Source organism: Camellia sinensis, chromosome 11 (genome assembly GCF_055761805.1).
Source record: "Camellia sinensis isolate YWXY chromosome 11, ASM5576180v1, whole genome shotgun sequence".
Taxonomy (NCBI): Eukaryota; Viridiplantae; Streptophyta; class Magnoliopsida; order Ericales; family Theaceae; genus Camellia; species Camellia sinensis.
Genome location: NC_138971.1, coordinates 162,919,869 through 162,943,153, shown reverse-complemented (window position 1 = coordinate 162,943,153; position 23,285 = coordinate 162,919,869). Strand labels below are relative to the sequence as shown.

At 34.9% G+C, this 23,285-nt stretch overlaps 2 protein-coding genes across 3 annotated transcripts; one reads left to right on the top strand and one right to left on the bottom strand.

The window, feature by feature from the left end:
* The first annotated feature begins 12,034 nt into the window (after positions 1–12,034).
* Positions 12,035–14,116, top strand: LOC114265054 (protein RGF1 INDUCIBLE TRANSCRIPTION FACTOR 1). Its single transcript, XM_028205792.2, has 5 exons — positions 12,035–12,294; positions 12,402–12,569; positions 12,645–12,719; positions 12,827–12,967; positions 13,608–14,116. Exons 1-5 carry the CDS (start codon positions 12,292–12,294, stop codon positions 13,947–13,949), a joined length of 729 nt encoding a protein of 242 aa, XP_028061593.1. The 5' UTR covers positions 12,035–12,291; the 3' UTR covers positions 13,950–14,116.
* Positions 14,117–18,133: 4,017 nt separating this feature from the next.
* LOC114265022 (flavin-containing monooxygenase FMO GS-OX-like 3) lies at positions 18,134–22,944 on the bottom strand. Of its 2 annotated transcripts, none has more exons than XM_028205755.2 (7): positions 22,226–22,944; positions 21,264–21,334; positions 20,389–20,541; positions 20,220–20,302; positions 19,994–20,129; positions 19,732–19,905; positions 18,134–18,736 (listed from the first exon to the last, which is right to left on the bottom strand). In XM_028205755.2, exons 1-7 carry the CDS (start codon positions 22,794–22,796, stop codon positions 18,473–18,475), a joined length of 1,452 nt encoding a protein of 483 aa, XP_028061556.2. In that variant the 5' UTR covers positions 22,797–22,944; the 3' UTR covers positions 18,134–18,472. The 2 variants fall into 2 exon arrangements, with proteins under 2 accessions (XP_028061556.2, XP_028061557.2); XM_028205756.2 differs by having other exon boundaries at positions 19,732–19,875; positions 22,226–22,902.
* Between the last annotated feature and the right edge of the window lie 341 nt (positions 22,945–23,285).

Sequence of the window (23,285 nt, the reverse complement as noted above, 5' to 3'; positions counted from 1 at the left end):
GTCCTTGGCGCTCCTCTGCCCAATGTCTCTTCTCCCCGACTTGGTAGACATATTGCAGGTGCTTCACCTTCTGGGTCTCCCCCCTAATTTCGTTCTCGTTGACCTTCGAGTGAATCACATTGACTATCTGAAGTCCTCCTGCCTGAGGTTGTGGTGCTGGGGGAGGCGGAGCTGCTGGCGCCTGAGGCAATCTTGCCTGTTCTTCCCTTGTCCTGGCCTCATCGATGAGGTCTCTCAAGTGGCCTTGCCTCACTAGTTCTTCCAAGTGTGTTTTCAGGGCTCTGCAACCCTGAGTCGTGTGCTCATCTTCATTGTGGTAAGCACAATGTCTACCAACGTTCCTTCCCATAAACTCTCCTGGTGCCTTTGCTGGTGTTATGAAATAGGGTTGGTTCCGAATCCGGTCCAGGACTTTGGAAATCGGGATTCGGAACACAGTTGTTACTATCTGTGTGGCCCTCAGCTCTATCTCTTGTTTGCTCGATCCATTGTTACCTCGGCCTCGCTTCGGCGAGCCATTTCCTTTCTTTTGCTTTATCTCCTTAGTCCCTAACGTGTCTTCTTTAGCTCTGACATACTTCTCAATTCTCGCTATGAGCTCTTCCATACTTTTTGGCAATGTCTTTGCCAAAGACTTTCGTAGTGGACAGCTGTCTTTCAGGCCGTTCTTGAAAGGTACGATCGCCACCTCTTGATTACATTTGGGTATTTGATTGAACACCTCATAGTATCTTTTTGCATAGGCCCTAAGGCCTTCATCCTTGCTGATCTTCAGAGCCATCAAAGCATCCACCCTTAATGGCTGCAGTTTGTTTGTCACGAACCTAGCCACAAACATCTCGGCCAGGCCTTCTCAAGTTTTCACGCTTTTCTTTGGTAATTTGTGAAAACAATCTGATGCAATCTCCCCGAAGGATGAGGGGAACACTTTGCAGAGCAACGGCTCGTTTCCACTATACAATGCCATTGAGTTCAAATATAGTCCAACATGGAAGTTGGGGTCTGACTTACCATCATATATTTGAAACCTCGGCATACTGAATTTTTTTGGTGCCTCAAACCTGTCCAATTCCACCGAGAATGGTGTCCTCGGCTTATCTGGGGAGGTTACCTCGGCCTCGGTATTCTGTTGCTTCCTCTTGAGGTAATCTCTTAAGTCCTCCTTTGTCCGCCCAGGAGCTCGGCTATCTCCTGCTTTCAGTCTTTTTGGTGCACTACTTTCAGCTTTGTGGTAAGTCCTTTTCGACCTCTCTCCATGAGTTGTGTCGAAGCACAGTGCCTACCTCTGAACATGCCGATGTCCTTTAGGGTCTGCCTCCTTTGTGCGATGCGTCCTTCGTGATTCTTCTCTTCTTGATTCTCTTCGTCCGACCTCCCTAGAAGATCGGTGAGAGTATCTTTCGCTCCCGTTGTGTTGAGGGGCTGTGGGGATTGTTTTCTGCTCTTCCTTCTGGGCATTGGCCGCTGGAACCAGCGTGTCCTACAGCGGGATCGGTGGCTGCATTACGTTATTTTGCATCATGAATTGACGACCGACTGTAGGTCTGCCAATTTGTTTGCCATCTCTTTTACCTCTTCGTCCCTCCGTAGACACCTATCTTTCCAAACCTGGAGGTCGTCCTCGTTGTAGTATCCACTTCGATCTGGTTTCTTTGGTGCGTCGCCAGTCTGTCCGACGTCTTTCACTCCGTGATTCTGGTCACGAGTTTCTGCGCTGTATTCGTCTCCTGTGATATCAAGGTCAATAGGTCTCCCACTCCCAGTAGGAGTGTCGTCCCCAATCTTTTCCTTCTGTCCATTACTGGCCATCTATTTTACTTTCTTTCCCACGGACAGCACCAAATTGTGTGAGTGATTTTCTGATCACACTACCCAACTCAGTATTCAGCTGGAGAACACTAGCAGAATAGATGACACCTGGCTAACCTGTAACAGAAAGAGAAGATTCCGGTGGTGGTTCGTCCATCCGGGGACACTCCGACGATCAAGTCAGTATATCTCTCAAAGATAATCAACAGTGCTTAACTCACTAGACAGAATATAAATTGCGTACCTTAGACCCATGGGGGTGCCTCTCTTTTATAACTAACTCAATCCTTGTCCCAACATGAGCTTAGCTCTAATGGACTTAGGATTACCATCAATCTTGGACTCCTAATGGGATTGGGATAAACTCCCTAAGAGCCTTATTCTTTCCTAACTGTAGTCTTCCCCTTTTCTAGGACTCTTGTACCTTATCCACTTATCTCGAATTTTGATATCTTCGGAGGTAACCTCGGCCTCGCCGAGATAACCTCGGCGTCATGTTCAAAACACGTGGCACCTCAGCTAACACATCGACGTCACCTTAGCCACGTCGGCGTCACCTTAGCCACGTGTTGGTACTCAGAAAATATATCCCCACACCTAGGTAATCTCCACCTTACTCCTATTGCGTATGAAGAATCTTGCTTATATGAAAAGGAAAGGAATAAAGTGTGTAAAATTAGATGAAATGTAAGTATATTTTATTCATATTTCACCTATATTTTTCATTTTCTTTTCCAAATTCCTCCTCAAATCATAAAACCAAAGCACAACATGAGTGTACCTTGAGCTTCAATCTTATAAGCACATTTTTTAAGTTTTCTTAAAACAAAGTAAAAGTTTCATAAGAACATAACAAATTTTAAAAGCGAACAAAATTGATCAAACCATCAACTTAAATAAAATTTTAAATTATTAAAAAAATAAAATTAAGCATGACTAGGGGGGTTCACATGAACAATGACTGCCTATTATTATTTGAATCTAAATGCATATTATACACTATTTGCATGGGTCCCATAGTTATTTTTGTGACTATATTCTTGGAAAGCTTTCAATCCACAGATGTTACTTGCAATTCCCCCATATGTCAAGGAGGTCCTAAATATAGACTACATAATCCATTTCATTTCAGTTTGTCTTGATTTTCTTTTATTATTATTTTTTTTTAGGTAATGAGGAAAGTTAAACAACAGAAAAAAGAAAAGAAAAGATAGGGTTAATCCCTCTCATACACAATTCCAACCATATCAGCCACAAGAATGGGCCTTAACAAAATAGGAGGGTCTTCATAGATCTTCAAATCTTCCACTTGGTTTTCTCCCATATGAGCAAGGGCATCTGCGCACTTATTGGCTTCCCGAAAAATGTGTTTGATAGTGCAGTCCATACGAGAAGTAAGGAATTTAATGTCTTCCACAAGAGCACGGTAAGGGCAATTTGGATGAGCTCTATCATTGATGAGGTTGGCAGCATCTTGACAGTCTGTTTCAATTATTACATTTCTCCAACCTTTTTCATGAATGATGGTTGTTCCGCGATAAATAGCCCATATTTCTGCTTCGAGGCTTGTTGCTACATCCAACTTTCCAGAGTATCCCAAAATCCAAGAACTTTTTGCATCTCTAAAGAGTCCTCCAAAACCAACTTTTCCCAAACTTTCCTTGACACATCCATCAGCATTTAGCTTGATATTACCTGTAGAAGGAGGCAACCAATTGATTAGTTTAATTCTTTGATGATCAGAGCTAAGGGGGCATTGGAAAGCCTCATGGATCTCTTGAGTATACTGGAACACTAGGCGTAAGCTGTCACTAATGTGAACATCACAATTATCAAAAACAATTTTATTCCTACCTTTCCAGATGAACCAAAGGGTGGCAGTGAACTATATGTTCCAGTTGATACTTGCAAGTTTTGTTTTATTACAAAGATTGAAAGAAAGCCAAATATCCAGAGGCTTATCAATGCCATCCTTAATCCATTGATCATTTTTCAAAATTTTCCACAACTCCCTTGAGTAATAGCAATCTCTAAGGAGGTGGCTCATGCTTTCCCCATTAGAATGGCATCTAGGACAAAGATCATTGCTGTCAAAACCTCTGCTGACTCTGAGTTGGTTTGTGAGGAGTCGGCTATGCATAACAAGCCATAAGAAACCTTTGAATTTTTGAGAAATTTTTAATTTCCAAATCCAATTCCAACAAAAGTTATGATCTTCAACATTAATAATGAGGTCATAAGCAGATTTGTAAGAGAATCTACCTTGGGGAGAACTTGTCCAGTGCGGTTTATCAGGAAAAGTCACAAATTGGGAAAGTTTGACTTTATAGATGTTAGCAATATCAATAGGTGAAAGGTGACTAGCAATCGGGTTCAAATTCCAGTCCCCCTCCTCATTGATGATAGTGCTGACAGTGTTATGAGTGTTAGTGTGAGGGCTAGGAGAAGTATTAGCTAAAGGTTGGGTTCCGCACCACCAGTCATTCCAAAGAGAAGCTTTATTACCATCCCCAATAGTCCATTTGGTACCTAGTCTTAGAGTATCTCTAGTTTTGACAATGCTTTTCCACAAGGGAGAGCCTCTCTTACCCAAAGGCCAGTCAAAAAGGGAGTGTTTATGGAGGTACTTCTTTTTCAAGATAACAGTCCACAGGCTATGATCATCATTAAGGATCTTCCAACCTAGTTTGGCAATGAGGGCATGATTATGGTGGCTAGCTTTTCTAATGCCAAGCCCCCATTTATTTTTAGGTAAGCAAACTTGGTCCCAATTAATGAGGTGAATTTTTTTCTTGAAAGTAGAGTCGCCCCAAAGAAAATTTCTGTTTAATTTGTCAATGTTATTGCAAAGGTTTTTGGGGAGCTCAATGGTTTGCGTAGCATAGGAGGGCATGGCTGAGGTGACAGATTGGATGGGGGTTGCTCTACCAGCCAAGGAGAGTGTATTAGTTTTCCAACAAGAGAGCTTTTTGTGCATTTTTTCAATGATGAATTGGAATTGAGCTCTATTGACACGGTTGTGAAGAAGAGGAGTGCCAAGATATTTACCAAGATCTTGGGTGAGAGGAATACCACAATGGTGGCTAAGATTTCGAGCCTTATTCCTAGAGACATTAGCAGAGATAAAAAGCTTGGACTTATGAAAATTGATTTTTTGGCCATAAATATCACAAAAATCATTCAAAACTTCCATCACCACATCACAATGAACCATATTCGCTTGGGCAAAAAGAATGAGGTCATCAGCAAAGAAAATGTGAGTTAGAGGAGGGCAGTTATTAGAGGCTTTTATCATTTTCCAATCACCAGAATCAACCTTAAGATTGATCATGTTAGAGAGCCTTTCCATGCAAAGGACAAAAATATAAGGAGAAAGGGGATCGCCCTGTTTGATGCCTCTACCAGTGTGAAAAGCTGGCAAGGCTTCACCATTCCATAAAATAGCAGTATTCACAGAAGAGATACAGCTCATAATAAGATCAATCAAGTCTTTATTAAAATTAAATTCAACAAGGGTATTAAAAATAAAGTCTCAAGAGATCCTATCAAAAGTTTTTTCAAGATTAATTTTAAGAATCATACCGCCAAGTTTGCACTTGAGACAAAATGGAAAATTAAAAAATAATAATAATGGTTAATCAATAAAGTATAAATGGGAAGTGTGTCTCAGATTCACATTTCTCACTTATGTATGCATGAAGTATAATAATATATAAGTGGCTAAGTACGTTTGTAGAGCAATGATCAAATCTACCATTCATTTTAAATCTTAATTTTTCCCATAATATTTTTTTAGGATATCTTAATGTGTGGGTGATTTTCCGACCACACTGCTCGCTTAGTAACCAGCTGGAGAGCACAGGCAGAATAGATGGCTTCAGTAACCTGTAACAGAAAGAAAAAGGCTCCGACGGTGGCTCTTCCACCCGGGGGCACTCTGACGATCAAGTCAGTATATTTCTCAAAGATAATCAAGTGCCAAATTCACAAGCTTGAATATAGAATTGTGTACCTTAGACCCATGGGGTGCCTCTCTTTTATAGTTTACTCAATCCTAGTCTTACTAGAAGCCTGACTTCTATGGACTCCAATTCAATACTGACTTTAGATTGTTCAAGAGATAAAGATAAACTCCCTAAGAGCTTTATCCTTATCTTGGCTAAGTCTTTTCTTCTCTTTAGGACTCTTGTCTCTTATCTATTTCTCCGCTTATCTCGGATTCCAATATCCTCGGAGATAACCTCGGCAATCCCGAGATCACCTCGGCGTAACTACCATGATATGTGACACTTTGACTTATATGTCGGCTTCGTCATGCCACGTGTTGGTATCCAAGAAATATATCCCCACACTTAAGATGGGTATGATTGTAATCCAAACAGGGCTTAAATATCACCTATAATTTGGCAAATCCTAAGATTTAATCTCTATTTTTAATAATGTGCTAAAACTTTTTTCAACGCCAACTTCTTTTCTTCTAATTTCTTTGTTTTTTTTGGGAGGGGGTTGGAGTGTTGGTTCAAATTTAATATCAAGTTGAAAAATTGTCAAAATTTAAAAAGTTACTTTACTTCTAACACCCTCGTGATAAAATTTACAAATTACATATTTAAAACATGAATATTATGAATTCAGAAAATTTATTTTAAAAAATGCTTAAAAAAATAATATACAGTTATGATTTGTTTTGAGTGTGAGTCTCATGCTGTACATTATTGAATGTAGACCATGCCACTTTTTCAAGATAAAATTGTTGGTAATTTTTTTTATGATTTCTTGGTTTTTTTTTTCAAATGAAAGTAGAAAAAAAAATTAGAAATTAAGGGGTGGTTTGGGATGATCTAAATAACTACACTTTTCAACTTTTTATGAAATATGGATTGTGTATGAGTTGGGTTTGAAGTGATGTGGTAGAGATGTGATGTGACTTAAATAAGATGATGCGACTAAAATAGGATAGTGACTTTTTGACTTTTTAACTTTTTTAAGTTATGACAAACAAAGCCTAACTATTTAAAAATTAACTAAAATTATAATCTTATAGTTTAAATTTATTGTACACATAAATCTCATACGATATAAATATAATTCTTAACTTTTTTGTTTTATATAGGAAAATCTTTTCACCCTCTTGCAAGTTCAGAGCAATGCCTCTTACAGAGATTACTAAGATGTTTGTTGTCCGTTCTGAATAAAGAGACTATAGTCTAAGAACTTGTCCCGACCTTTCAAAATAAATTTTACTTAAATCAAGATTAGCACAATAAAAAAATATTAAACTCGCACTAAATATTATAATAACAACAATTTGAGACTAAACTCTTAATTAATTGCGTTATAGATGGACCAAGGAGAAAAATAATAAAAATCTTACTTTGCTTTTGTGGTACTTGTTGTCAATGAGTGATTGGGAGAAGAGATAGGAAACACAGCCAGCAGACCAAGTAGCCGTAAAAACATAAACGAGAGAGTAGTTAAGGTCTACTGACAAGTGAGTGATGATGTATTTAAGATCTTCGGTGAAGTAGGATTTGGGCTATAGATTTGAATTTGATTTATCCTAAGTCGGTGTATACAGGTACTGTATCTACACTCTACACGTGTTTATTGACTTTTTATTTTTTTAAAATGTGTTTGATTGAACTGACTGAATAAATAGGATTTAAATTTATCAGACTTGAATTTTAAGACTGTGAATTTTTCGGATTATTTGATTGAATTGGTTATGTATCCCATATTTATTTTTTGATAAGATTAAATGTCTAAAAAAAATTATTTTTAGTGAATCTAATATTTGATTTGACGGATCAGATAAGGACAAATATTCAAAAGACGCTCTTTGGGAAGGTGGTTTTTGGGTTTTTTTTTTTAATTTTTTTTTATTAAAAGACAAATTGGTTAAAAAAAATAAAAATAATAAATTCAAATAAAATATCACATCAAATCTCATAATTACTTTATTTTTTCTCTCACAAACATCACATCCAACCACAAAAAACCCAACTATCTTACCAAACACAAAAAAAAATTCTTTAATAATATCCTATAACTAAAAAAACTTACAAAGAAACTCATTTCCCAAACACCCACTATTTTACCCTTATAATTTATAATTTAACAACACTAAATTTTTTTAATTTATTATTTTTACTTTTATTAAATTTATATTTGAGTCATGCTACGTAGCTCGAAAGCTACGTAGCTCGAATCCCCCGAATAGAAAACGTTGCCGTTTTTTGTATTTTTTTGTATTTTTTTTTTTTTTTTCAGACGCAGAAATCAGGAGGAAGATGGAGGGGAGAGGAGAGGAGGAGGAGGAAGGAGGAGGAGGAGGAGGAGGAGAAGGAGGACTGGAGGGGGCCCTAATAACAGGGGAGGAGGAGGCAGGGCCGGAGGCGGGGCGGCGGCCGGAGCTGGAGCTGGAGCTGCTGCGGCGGCGAGCTGGCGGCGAGGCGACGACGGCGGGCCGGAGCTGCGACGACGGCGCGATGGCGGGGAGCTGCGACACCACCACCTGCTCCTCTTCCCCTCTTCTTCTTCTCTCTCTCTCTCTCTCTCTCTCCCTCTCCCTCTCCCTCTTCCCCTCTTCTTCTCAGTCGGTTTCAGATCAAAAATGGAAGAAAAAAAAGAAGAAAAAAAAAAAAAAAAAAACCTAAAGCCCAAAACGACGTCGTTTTGGGCTTTAGGGGGATTCGGGGGCAAAATCCTTCGAGCTACCAATCTTTATTCTTTATATTTTTTATTTTTTATTTAATATATAATTTTAAATTAACAATACTAAAAAAAATTAATGGGTAAATTACATTGACACTCCCTGAGGTTTATATTTATCACAGTCTCTTCCCTCACATTTTGAAAATTACATCTCTCCCTTGAGGTTTAAAGTTTCATTACAGATTCCTCCCTTAGCAATTTAATTTTTTTAAATACCAATTTTGCCCTCACTGGGTAAATTATATTGACACCCCTCACATTTTAGAAATTACAATCCCCTCCCTAAGGTTTAAAGTAGCATTACCAATTGGCCCATCGGTTAGTATTGGTTGGAAAAAAAAAATTATTGAAAACAAATTTAATTGAAAAAAAAATTTGTTAGTAAATTTTTTAAATTTCTATTTAAAAACTAAAGTAAGCTCATTTTTTGAATTTACGTTTTTTTCTCAAATTTACAAACTGAGACAACCATTTATAAACCAAAAAAATTGTCAAACAAGTTTTTATGACAATTTTTAAAATTTTTGTAAATATAAATTGAAAACTGAAAACGAAATAGTTACTAAGCAGGCTTCAAATGGTAAAAATATCGCAAAATTAACAAATAATTAAATAAGTTACCAACGTAAGAAATGACTTATCAAAAGATTCTTAGGCTATATATGGTTTGATTTTTAGAATTTTTTTTAAAAATTAAAAATTAATTTGGCTAAGAAATAAAAAATAAAAAATAAATATTATTTTTAAATAATTTTTATCTTTCGAGTGGTTAGAAATAATTTTTTACAAATTAAATTGAAACATCCATACGTATGTATATAACCTATCCAAAAGTTAAAATAATAATTATTTTTTACCCTTAAATGATAATTATTTTTTATTTCTTAACCAAATTAATTTTTAATTTTTTTTTTAAATTCTAATAATCAAACCATACATAACTTAAGAATCTTTTAATAAGTCATTTTTTACGTTGGTAACTTATTTAATTATTTGTTAATTTTATGATATTTTTACCATCTAAGGCCTGTTTGGTAACCATTTTGTTTTCAGTTTTCAATTTATATTTACAAAAATTTTAAAAACTGTCATAAAAACTTATTTGATAATTTTTTTGATTTATAAATGGTTGTCTCAGTTTGTAAATTTAAAGAAAAAACGTAAATTCAAAAAATGAATTTACGTTGGTTTTTAAACAAAAATTTAAAAATTTTACTAACAAACTTTTTTTCTATTTTTTTTTTCAAACAATTTTTTTTCCAATTAATTTTTTTCCAACTAATACTAACCGATGGAGCAATTGGTAATGATACTTTAAACCTTGGGGGGGATTGCAATTTCTAAAATGTGAGGGGTGTCAATGTAATTTACCCAATGAGGAAAAAATTGCTATTTAAAAAAATTAAATTGTTGAAGGAGAGAATCTGTAATGAAACTTTAAACCTCGCGAGGAGATGTAATTTGTAAAAGGTGAGGAAGAGAACTGTAATAAAGATAAACCTCAGGGGGTGTTAGTGTAATTTACCCAAATTTAATTTATAAGGCCATAATTTTTAATTAAATTTAATTTATAATTTATAATATATAATTTATATTTTTTATTTAATATATAATTTTAAATTAACAACACTAAAAAAATAATTTATAAATGTTCAAAAGACTATTTTACCATTTTTCAATTATTTACTAAGTAATAGCGTGAAGGTAAAATGAACATTTCATATACTAGTCCTACGGGATACCAATCCCATAAAAATAATCTCACCCCTCAGGATTGTTTAGTCCCTCTTATGAGAGATATGGAGTCCAACGAGCTAAAAATCCAAATCAAACAACGGACATCTCCCTCGTTCGGATAAGCAATTCGAACAGTGAATAATCTCCCCTAATCCCCCCAATCAAACACACCCTGAGTTTATTAAAGGCTGGGGCTTGCCTCCAGTTCATCATCTGGACTCGAGGGTCTAGTCCGATCCATTAGGTTCATTTTTGGACCCATTCTTGAAAATTTGAACTGTTCATATTTTAAGGTTTGTTGAGTATATTATTCCTATAAAAAGTCACGTCGATCAGATAGCGGATACTATATATTCGAATTATTTTTTTATAAACCATTAATTTTTTGACCGTCTATTTTTTTCAGACAAAAGTGATCCGAATATATAGTATCTGTTATCCGATCGATGTGATTTTTTATAAGAATAATGTGCTCAATAAATTCTAAAATGTGAACAATTTTGATTATCGAAAATGGGCCCAAAAGTGAACCCAATATGCGAACTAAACCAAACTATCCCGAATTTGGACCGAAGACCGTCCAGATCCTTTATTAAACTGTATTTTTGAATTATAAATTTAAAAAGAATTTGTGAATAGAAACAAAAATATAATGAAGAATTGAACAATATTTAGTTCGGCGATGATTCGTAGCTCGAATTCGAGGCTCGAATTTGGCTCGAATTCGTCGGAGTCGGAGGAGGAGGGAGGAGGAGGAGGAGGAGGAAGCGGGAGGGAGGGGAGGGGGCCATAAAAATGGCTGGAGGAGGAGTCGGGGCCGGAGGCGGGGCTGCGCGGAGCTGCAGCGTGCTGCGACGATCGACGGCGTGCTGCGACGGGGACGGCGGGCGGAGGCGGCGGAGGCGACGAGCTCCTCGCGACGAGGATGGCGGGTGGAGGCGGGGGAGCTCCCTCTCTCCTCTTCCCCTCTGTTCCTGGTTTCAACGAAGAAGACGAAGAAGAAAAGAAGAAAAGAAAGAAAGAAAAGGAAGAAAAAGAAAGGGGGAAAAAAAAAATGTAAAACGACGTCGTTTTACAGATTCGAGCCAAAAGTCGAGCCAATTATTCGAGCTACCAGGAATTATCCTATTTAGTTTGTATTCATTGGTTTTTTCTTTAGTGTTTTTTTTTTCTCTCTCTCTACAAATTATATTTAAGTCTTTAATCTAAACACATTTTTATACTGTGTTTTAGTAGAGATATAAAAAAAGAAATGAAAGACGAAAAAAAATAGAGAAACAAATTAGTTTACGTTACATTCATAATTTTTCTCACCTTTTCTTTTTTTTTATTTTTTTATTTTTTTATTTTTATTCAAATCTATAATTCAAATACATCTTTAAGATGATTATTTAATTATCTCGAAACACCACGATACATTTATGGGGTTCTGCAAACCAATTGTGTAACACACTTATTTACTGCAAATTATCGCAACATCTTTTTTATTTTTTTATAAAAAATTATTAAAACTATATTTAATTAATAAATTTAAGAGTAGTGTTAAGTATTATGAAAAAAATATCATAAAAATTATCATAATTTTTTTTCACTATTAAATTATATATACAAAAAAAACATCACACTAATAAAAAATGAAAAATCTTCGTGAAACGGCTCATTATATTTTTTTCCTCTCTAAATGGGGGATCCCAGTCTGTCCACTTCTTTAAATGAGGCCCCAAACTCCACCAAAACTCCACAAGAAACCCCCCCCCCCCCCCCCCCCCCCCCCCCCCCCCCCCCCAACACACACACACACACACACACACACACTACTCTCACTACTACTATTCGCTTCCTTGTGCAACAGTTTCACCCAGTATCATCAAGCTCTCCAGGGCACCTCCATTTCCTTTTTCTCTCACTCTGTCAGTCCTCCCTCCTTTCTTTTTTTGCCTCTCTCTCTCTTTCCCTCTCTACTTGATGGCCATTTGCTGTCACGTTCTTTATACAATCTAACAGTCCCATCCTCTCTACGGCATAAAAAAAATGGTATTTTTCTTTTTCCTTTTTACAATTGAAAATTGTAGTCCCCTGCTTTGCTGTTTACTTTCCATGGAAATTGATTCAATTTTGTATTTTTTTTACTTGGATTTCAGGTGGGTTTAAATTCAATTCCTCAGTGGATTGAAGTCCTTCTGGGTGAGAAGTTCTTTATTCCCTGTTTGGTTCATGAATCTGAAAAAAAGAACACATTTTGTTTGGATTGTTGCATTAGTCTCTGCCCTCATTGCTTGCCTCCTCACCAAATCCACCATCTTTTACAGGTTTGTAATCGACCCATTGAACTTAAACCCCAAATTTGATCGATTCAGTGCACTAAATTTCTTTAATTTTCTCAGATACGAAGGTATGTTTATCAAGATGTTGTGAGGTTGATTGATGCCCAGAAACTGATCGATTGTTCCTCTGTTCAAGTATGTTAAATTTTTTATTCTTGAACTTAAGCTCAGAGTACTCTGTTCTTTACGTACTCTGTTTTTTACATGCTCTGTGCTTCTAAAGTTGAGTTATTTTCATGTAGTCTTACACTACAAACAATGCAAAAGTGGTGTTTTTGAATCAAAGGCCTATGACTCGTCAATTCAAAGGCTCAGGCAACATTTGCGTCGTATGTGATCGAAACCTCCAAGACCATTACCTTTTCTGCTCTGTTTCTTGCAAGGTTAGGCCAATTCTACCCAATTTCTCAACCAATTTTTTTGTCTTTATGTTTTGTGTATTACCATGTGGAGTTTGTACTGTTCATGATTTTTACATATCTGGATTGAGACGTGGAGTACGAAATTTTAACTTTGTGTTTTCATCATGAATTTGAATGGTGATTTAAAAATGAAAATAACAAAAAAAAATATTAGTATATTTTATTTATTTATATTTTTGATTTCTATTTAAATTCATAATTGAAAAAAATATTATAGATAGAATTTATTAATAATGATACGGGACTATAATTTATCGGGTATACTTTGAGAGGTTAGTTTTTTGTGACTCTTGGAAGTAGGCTTATTTTTGTTATGAATTCTTTTTAAAATTATGTCAAATTTATTTATTTTTTAGATTTGACTTGGCTATCCTAAAATTTAATTTTTTACATAAAAAAATAAAAAAGACAAAAATAAGCCCATACATGACAAATTTTTAAGATTTTTTTGTTTTTATGAAATTATTATTTTTAACTCGGGTTTTGAATTTTTGTTTGGCCAAATTTAGGCCAAATCACATAAATTAATCCCAACCCATTTGTAACATTTTCACTTTCTCCACATGGGTTTTTCTATATTAACAATTTATGGTCATTACAGGTCCATCAAATGGGGAACACCAAACTTGGTGTAACGAAACACCATTTCTACAGCTCTGAATTGCAGGGAACGAGGGGTGAGAGCTCTTTGGAGCTCGAAGACGAACAAATGACCCATGACTCGGTCCTTGAGTTGCCCATTTCGCCATCTGGGTCTAGCTCAGGCAGTGTTGCTAGGACTAGTGTTCTAGCTTGCACCGCAACCACTGATTTTGTGAAGAAAAAACGCACCACCATTTCTGTTTACCGGACTCAGTACCGACCAATATGTGCACCGGCCGTTGATTTTTCCGACACCGTGAATCGACGGAAGGGTGTTCCTCACCGGTCCCCGTTGTATTGAATTTGACTGCTGGTGGGGGAACTCCGGTTGGGGATATGTTGGGTATTTTTGTGTTTGACAAGATGCCATTGGAAAAGGGTATCGGAAAATCTTTGAAAATCCATGATTTTGGTGATCAATATTTTCGATGATCATAGTAGTGTTCAATGATATTTGTTAGTTTTGTCCGGGTTGTGGATTATTTTGAGTTTTTTTCTAATCCAAACTCGTGATTTTAAAACATTTTCTAAATTAAAAAAAAAAATTTTGAATTTACTTTATAAGCTTATTTTGTTTTATGAGAGTGTGCTTGTTGACTTCATAAAACAACTTAAGTTTGAGAAGTAAATTCAAAATTTTAGAAAACAAATTTTGAAAAATCTCGGAGTTTGGTGTATAACTTGGTTCATCACATCCAGTTTTGTTAAAAAATGATGATTAGCTTTCTTTTAATCCTCTGGACAATCTATTTATAATTCATATATTTACTAATTAATTTATCCATTATTGTCTCTTAAAACACCTCCAACATTTATCAACGACGGTATTTGATAAAATGATTAAGAGCATCTCCAACGGTAATAGGCATTTTACCTATCTAAATATTATTATAAAGTATATATTTTATTTTGTCTATCAACTATTTCATGTTTCTACTCCAACCATGCTCTTTATTTTACCTATTCATCTAAATACTATTAATTTTATAAAATGTCACATCAGCAACAAAGATGGAGGGAAATGATCCTAATGGTTAAATATATTTTGTCTAGTCTTGAAGGCTAGCTACATGTAGCTAGTGAATGTGAGTTGAGCTAAAATGCCTAATCCTATGCCTAGTGCATTGGAGTTGAAAAAAATGAGTTATACTAGGCATTTTGACTAACAAGCATGATATGCCTAGTGAGTTGGAGATGCTCTAATTACTTAAAATTAAATTAATTAATTGATAATTAATTATGTTAATTTGATAATCATAATTGATATTATTAAAAAATGTAAGTATTTCAAAATGGAGGTTAGAACTTCAAAAAATTTTAAGTCATATAAAATTTATTTAATTCTAACTGAATTTATAAATATTAAACATAAATATTAATATATATTATTATAAATTCAATATCACTGTGGCTATTATCACCACAATTACCATGCCGCCACCATTATTTCATGTCACAATTATCATTATCACTATCACTATCACAATCATCACTACTGCTATCATCACAATCACCATTATGTCACTGTTACCACTACCATCACTATTATTACCATCATCTTTATCACTATTGTTATTATTGTCATGAACATTATTATCATTTTATTACTACTATCATGGTTACCACCGCCGCCATCATCACAATATTAAAATTAAAATGTATAATTTAAAAATAATAAATTTTAAATTTTATCTTATACATGTTATAAAATTTATTTTTAATTTAATACTTAAATTTTTATCAAATAAATTTTTAACTTAAAAAATTTAATATTCAATTTTTAAATTTTCAATATTTAATTTTCAGTTTTCAATTTTATCATAAACTATATTCATTTTATCAAACACTATTCATCATATTGCTCCATGGCATAATCCAATGAGGATAGTGTGGAGTATTTTGGAAATGCAGTAAAAGTTGACTTTTTTGATTTTTTTAATTTATTTTATTTTTTATAAATAAAAATTATGAGAGGTAATATGGTTTAAAAATGGTAAAAAGTTCAAAAGTAGTTTTTTATCTTCTCCTCAAAAGATTCCATAGCCTTCGTCTGGATTTTTTTTTTTTAAATTTAACCTTTTAACTATTTTAGTTTCATTAAAAAAAATTACTTGAATTTTTTTTTAATTCTTTCGTGATTTTGTAAAAAAAAATATAAAATAATTATAATTTAATTATAATATTTTATTTTATTAATTTTTTAAATTATTTTATCTTTTAATAAACTAAATTAATCGTTTAACTTACTTTTCATACCAGGCTTAAAAAGGTATTGTCAAATCACTAGATAATCCACCACGCTACACTGAACCACCGCTTTACACTGAAAAGCTTGAATTAAAAACGACTTACATTTTGAAATTTGTTTTCAAAATAACATGAAGTTTTGGTTTAAAAAAAAGGGAAAGAAAAATTATAATTCAATATAATTTTTAAAAAATGATTACAAATATATACAAAAATTATATTTTTAATTATTAAAATTAATAAAAATTATCATTAATTTATAATTATTTTTTTACAATTACAAGCATGATACATTTATGGTTGTCATTTGGGGTACAGCTGTGGCAAAGCTGGGAAGGCTAAAAGGGGGGCAAAAAGGGGCTGAAATGTGAAAGGTGATGGGAGATGAGGTTGGTTTGGGGGCCTTGGGTTGGGACCCCAAAATCTACACGAAAAATGGCATTTCAGTGGAGCGCAAAAAAATTATATTTTTATAAGAGTAATATTATATATGTTAACTATTGTACTAATTGAAGATGTGTTATAATTTAAAAAAAAATTGATATTTATAATTTATATAATAAGTGAGATCAATAATAATATTATAATTAATATTAATACATTAATTAATATATTAATTGAAACATACAATATTATCGTTTTTATAATGATATAACTCTTATGTGTATATAATACAAATTTATTCATGTACTTAGTAGAACTCATCATGTATATAAGAGTTACACTAAAAAATAATTTCATTTATAATATAATTATTTTGTGCTTATCTCACTATTTGTAATTTGTCCAAATTTATATTCCATGCAATCATGGTGGGGTTGGGAGAGGGGTATGAGGAATGAGTATGACCCACTTGGCAGTGGCACTACGTTTGCTTTGCTTAGCTGAGACTGATGAGAGTGACAGGTGGGCAGGTGTAAATTGGGCCCGGATGGACTCAAGTTGAGTTTAGCAGATTCTCGTCAAAAATTTGAATCGGGTCACGAGCCAACAAATTAGCCCAGTCTAGGGTGTATTCGAGCAATGGTAGAAAGGTCACAAAAAGTGTGATTTAAATAGTTTAAAATTATCAAAAAAATGTCATTTTGAGCATAAAATAACTCAAAACGATGTCATTTTGATAGTTTTGAGTCACTTTTTGTGACCCTTAAATATTTTTCGGTGTATTCGGACCTTGGGCAAACTGGTAGGCTTGGACCTGGGTATAATATTTTTTAATTTTTTTTACTAAAAAAAATATTGGACATCGGGCTGAACATTAAGTGGGCCTTAAGCGGACTGATGAACCGGGCTTCAAAATGATGACTCAGGCTCTGATCTAAGGTCTCGGGTTAAGCTCGAACCCGAACCCGAACCCAAACAGACTAAACGAGTTGAGCCTATCCCAAACTGCAAAGACTTCAGACTGGTCACGAACCGCAAACTATTTTTAAACTACTTTAATACTCTGATTTTTTGTTCCTCTCTCTTTCCTGTATTTTACTCTCCTCTTTTCTTCTTCCCTTCCCTATGCCATTTATTCTTCTCTACTGTCTGTCTCTTCCCACCCAATGCCTCTCTACTCCTTACCTCTCGTTCACTTCCTTTAAACAAACATAAAAAAACAAAAATGCATATATATAAATTAATAAAATTTACAATATTGTTAACAAATTCTTCTAGAACAAAAGAAAAAAGAGGACACGAGACAAGTTTTTTTTTTTAAAAAAATTAACTGTATTTATAATACAGTTTTTTGTTAGATCAAAACACTTTATAACTTCTTACGTGAAACAATGCGATAGGAACAATTGTTTGTATTTGTGATTTTACAAATTTATAATTTTGATCCGTACAATCGCCAGTCAATACAAAAACGCACTATGTCCCTCTAAAATATAAACGATCCCCCTTATGTGCAGGATATTTTTTCTTTTAATTTTAATATTAATAACATATTTGAGTAAAAAAAGTTCACAAATTTTGTAATTTGAATGATCATTATTTCCAATACTTCATTGGATAACAAAGTTGCATAAAATAATCTGCAAATCAAAAGTCAAGCCAAGAGCACATGAATCATAATTTAAGGAAGTTTACTATAATTTCTTCTCTTTTTTTAGCCCAACCGTACAAAACATTAAAAACAAAATACTAGAAACAAACAAAACATTAAAAAAGCAACAAAGAGAACTGGAGTACCCTAACTCATGCGGATTCTCAAAAATAAAACCAAAAAAAAAAAAAAAATGTGGAGAATTGGATCAAACGTTTTCCCTCGCATTACATTTCAATTGTATGCTGTTTTACAAAAAGCACAAAAAAATGTGTATGCAGGATCAAATGTTATCCATTATTTCAATTTTGTGAAGCATTTTAAACAAGGAAAATGTTATAAATCCTAAATTTTCTATCAAATTAATGACCAAATGTCTCACATGGGTGACCAAATGTCACATAGTCATTTATTTGGTAGAAAATTTGGAGTTTCTAACCTTACCCTTTAAACAAAGCACAAAACCAAACAGCCTATAACCAATTCACCCACAACAATAAATAAACAATGATGAAATGGATAGAAAATACAATAGTGGCTCCTTACAACTCTTGTGTTGTGGGAGTGCTTGAGGAGCTCTGGTTATTGAGAGATGATGAATCCATTTCCTTTTGAACTGTATTTGATGAACTGTATTTGATGAAGTCTTCATTGGCTTGAGAAACCAAGTGCTGATCATCCCATTCATCGCGGTATGTTTCTGGCCGTGCCATCCTGTTCTTGGTAGCTGCGGAATACATTTGGTTCCTCCATTTTTCAGCCGCTGGGTACCCACACTCGGCAGCAAGCCAGTCATAGTACTCAAACTGCAAAAAGGTCATTCAACATATTAACGGTACAAAGGGGCTAAATCTCATTGCATAGACAAAGAGATACAGAAATAAGAACCATGGCGTTTATGAAGATGACTTTGTTTTAGAAGAGGGTGGACACCTACACTTGGCGGCGAGCTAAGCATTGTACTCAAAACTGGCAAATGGGATAAAATATATTCCACCCGGGAGCATACATTTTAAAAAAGGTCAGCATCTCCACATCGAAGGACAACAAAATACATAAGTAGGGTTCACGGTGAATGACACTGTTTGTTTCGGCAAAAAAATATTTTGTAACGGAAAACAAAAAATATTTTTCTATGTTTGGTTGTGACCATTAAACTAATGTACTAGGGCCACGTTTGTTTGGTGGATTAGGTTAGATGTGATTGTTAGTGAGAGGATAGTTATTGAAGAGATTGTTAATGTGGGAATTGTTAGTGAGGGAATTAAGTAAAAGTGTGTTTATTTTGATGATAGTATTGAAGATGGTTAGTGATGGGATTGTTAATTATTTATAAATTAAAAAAACTAAAACAACTATTAAAATAAACAGGTACATTTGATTAAAAAAAATAAAATTAAAAAAATAACATTTTTATATAAAATAAACCCAATTCACTCACTATTTTTCTAATCCCATCCAAAATCCAACCAACCTAATCCACCCACATAGGGGGATTAGTAATCCACGTGGAGTCTTAATCCTCCAGTGTATGCCCAAACCAAACATGCCATTGGTGGACCCCACCTCATACACAATCCAATCCCTTCCTTCATGCGGCCAAACAAACGTGCCCTAGTGGTTATACTAGTGATGGCGGGGGAGCTGGGGAGGCGGAGGAGGTAATGAGTTAGTGGCAGAGCAATTGACTTGCCCATTTTGCATGGATTGGAGTTGAAGAAACAACATTCATATCGTTCGTTGAGATTTAAACTCTTCATCATTCATCAACCTTTTAAGTCTAGGTTAGACATATATGTACCTGAGAAGCGGCGAGATTATGAGTGTAACGTTTTGGGATGCCAGACACATCCAATGTTCTGTAAAAAGCTTCGACATCAGCCATCATCTCGCCTGACGATGGAAGTGCAATTCGACCAGACAAAACACCCGCTATCCACTTGCTCTGGATTTCACACAATGGGAAAGGGATAACCTATTGTCAAGAATATGCAGAGATTTATTTCACCATTTAAAAGAAAAAAAAAATGAAAAAAAGAAGGTAACATAGGGAAGAGTCAAACCTTCCATGGCAATCCTACAAATGAAAGCTGTGGAGCCAAGGGAGGTGGGAAAATGTGCTTGTATAATGGCCTCACGGAGTTGTCATCCACAGTCACAATGCCATTTGTATCAAGAAAAGGAAAATGATACATGTACCTGAAAGAAAAGAAAAGAAAAGAAAAGAAAGATCAATTATGAACATCTCTCTCTTCTTTGTTCCATTGTTGCTAATCGATTGGGACAAACCCTGTGCAGTGTAGAATGACATCAGCACGGACTGCACTCCTATCTTGGAATACCACGGTACCATTTCTGTCGACACTTTCTATCTGCACTGTTTTAAAGTAAAAAAATCAGCATTTCTGAACAACAAATCTCCAGGATGAGTGTAAAAAAATCCCCACTATTTTTTTACCATGGAATGAAGCCACATGTTATTGTATCCAGGAAGCTTTCCAATAGTTCCATCCGTAACCGATCTAGATGCAATGTGGACTTGTTTAGCAACTCCAGCAATGTCCCTAGAGATATCGACAGCACTGGCAGCACTCCCAATCAGAATTACAACCTACATGTAAATAAAAACATGAAACTCATAAATAAACGAAGAAACAGCAATTTACTAGTTAGGAATGAAACCCCCCAAGGCCATGCCACCAGCAAAACCTGACAAGCCAAAACTTTATAACAGGTAAATATCTACCTTCTTCTCTCCTCTCCTATTTGTCCAACATAAACTATATATATACATACATATAAATATCTGTATGACAGTTTCAAAGTTTTCAGAGTGATAATTATCTGAATTCTGCAACTTTTGGTAGAAATGCGGAAAGAACATCACCCAGTTATTTGAAGATAATAACAATTATTTGTTGATGCAGTTTTTTTACAAGTAATCTGATAAAAGTACATAAACGTCACCTAATGGTAATCTATTATGAGCCACCCCTTAGGCTCTGTTTGGATCTTGAATTTATAGGGATTTGTATAGGGAAATGTGCGGGGGAAAAAATAACACATTTCGTTCACATTTCTCTCAATTTTTCTTTTCCCTCAACAAATCTACTCATCCAAGATCCAAACACCCTCCTATAAACTAAGTCAATTTAATTCACCTAATGAAAATTTCGTGCCTTGTGAATGAAAATCATTTCTTCCAGAAAAATTAACACAACATGCTTGGTTTCATAACATAAAGTGCCAAACCCTTTATAAACTAAGCCATTATACTTGATTATGCAATGAAGAGATATTCAAAAATAAGAAGGAATTGCAGCTGAGACATACTTGACCTTGAAAGGGCTCAGGAACGCGGTAATTGTGGCTATGAATTTGACGTCCTGGCCATGTTTCAATGCCTGGAACATACTACAGAATATGTCAGAATGACAAACCATTACTAATCAACGTACACAAGCATTAGATTATCCCTTTAGAATGATTAAACTATTTAGAAAATTGATTTTCACGGCATCATATGAGAACCAAGGCATGCATTAATGGCTTCCAATGTTTTAAAAAAAAAATTCTAGTAAGAAATGTGACACACTAGCTGCCTTGTAGGCTTTTCTATTGAGGTCCTTCAGTCATAAAGAAGAGAAAAAAGACGAAGTAAAAATAAGGCAAGAGTGTCTGCATAGTATTCTATGCTTCTATAAAAAACAATAAAACAACACTTTTTAAAATTAATTCCATTCACATAAACACAAGTCATATAACAAAAATGCATAAGTTTAGATCTGGCCAAAGAGGCCATCTTTCCAATTTATGTAATTGTCAAAGTTGGGTGAACCATCACCAAATGGTAACAATTGAAAGTAACATCACATAATCATATGAATTATAACTTTTTTATAAAACAAAAAAAAAGGAAAAAGAAAAAAGAATTACTGTTGAGGATCCTAAAAGGCAACTTTACATTGCGTTTGAATATAATAATCATTTGACAAGAATAATTCAACTTTAAATATGATAATTTTAGATAAAAATTTCAATATTGAATTTTGTTGTGAGCCATACTACTACGATGATGAAATCCTTATAAAGATCATATAATAAAATAATTCTCTTCAACTCTCCTATATTTCCATAGGGTTTTAACCAGAAACCACTTCATTTAAAATCCATCTATCTAAACCAAACCTAAGTATTTTATTCATAAAACTGGTACAAACCCATTTACCCAATCCAAAACACAAATCAAACCACAATTTTGAAACAAAGGTGACCCGAATATTTCGAAGAATTACCCGGAATTTCTGCAATTCGGGGCTCCGTAAAATGCCCATTACAAACAACCACAGCATCATATATCTCATCCAACTGATCTCCACCCTTTCTCGATCTTACTTTCCATTTCCCACCTTCCAAACACACATTCCTCACCTCCGTACCAAACCTCACCAACTCACTGAGTCCAAACTCACTCGCAAAATCGTTCAGATACTCCAACACCTCTCTATGACCCGGAAACCTCCTCGGGTCCCTGTTGGCCTCTTTCGAAGCCACAAACGGGTAGTCCCGGAAACCCATACAATCTCGGGACAGGTTGGTCCGGAGGGAGGCGTAAAGGCTACTTTGGATCACCGTGCGAAACGGGTCGATCCCAATTGGGTCGGACTCGGTGGTTGAATTGTAGACCCAGGTGCCTCCGATTCGATCTTCTCTCTCGAAGACGACGACTTTGTGGCCCTCTCGCTGGAGCTCGCGGGCGGCGACAAGGCCGGCAGCGCCTGCGCCGATGACGGCGACGTTTTGAAGGGTGATTGGACGCATCATCATCATCGAATGGAATTCGACGTTCAGTGATGGATAGGTCATTTATGAGGATGTCTTGGATTGACGATGATGGTGAGAACGACTCATGCGTTTTCTCTTGAAATACACTATTGTAATAATTTTTACAAAAAAACTAGTTTGGACCCCACGCGCGGGTCGCGCCATTATCTGTTAGGAATAAATTCATGTTAATTGCACTATAGTTGCCTAGGAATAATAAAGTGAGACAAACATACGATAAATTGTCATTACATTCTAAATTTTATTGTATAAATTGAAATTAGAAGTTAAATTGATTAAATATTGAACTATAGAACATAATTTAAGAATTGTAGATCATTCATAGGCAAAAATAAAGCAAATACATTGGCCAGCTTACTTATGCAAGCTAATATGCTAGTTATTTGCGCTGGAGTGAGATTTTGGAGCATTTGAACTCTATTGTAGTAGAAATTGTTTCTCAATGTTTTGATTTTTGATGTACATTTAGTTTAAGGGGTCTCCGTGTAAGTAACCCATCATTAAATTAGT

Bases quoted from the DNA above. Each gene is read 5' to 3' on its own strand.
- LOC114265054 (XM_028205792.2), top strand. The intron at 12,720-12,826 runs GTATGTTAAATT...ATTTTCATGTAG, and splicing joins TCGATTGTTCCTCTGTTCAA to TCTTACACTACAAACAATGC. The intron at 12,968-13,607 runs GTTAGGCCAATT...TGGTCATTACAG, and splicing joins TCTGCTCTGTTTCTTGCAAG to GTCCATCAAATGGGGAACAC.
- LOC114265022 (XM_028205755.2), bottom strand. From the start codon at position 22,796: ATGACCTATCCATCACTGAACGTCGAATTCCATTCGATGATGATGATG. The intron at 21,335-22,225 runs GTAATTCTTCGA...AGTATGTTCCAG, and splicing joins CCGAATTGCAGAAATTCCGG to GCATTGAAACATGGCCAGGA. The intron at 19,906-19,993 runs GTTTGACTCTTC...TCTTGACAATAG, and splicing joins TTGTAGGATTGCCATGGAAG to GTTATCCCTTTCCCATTGTG.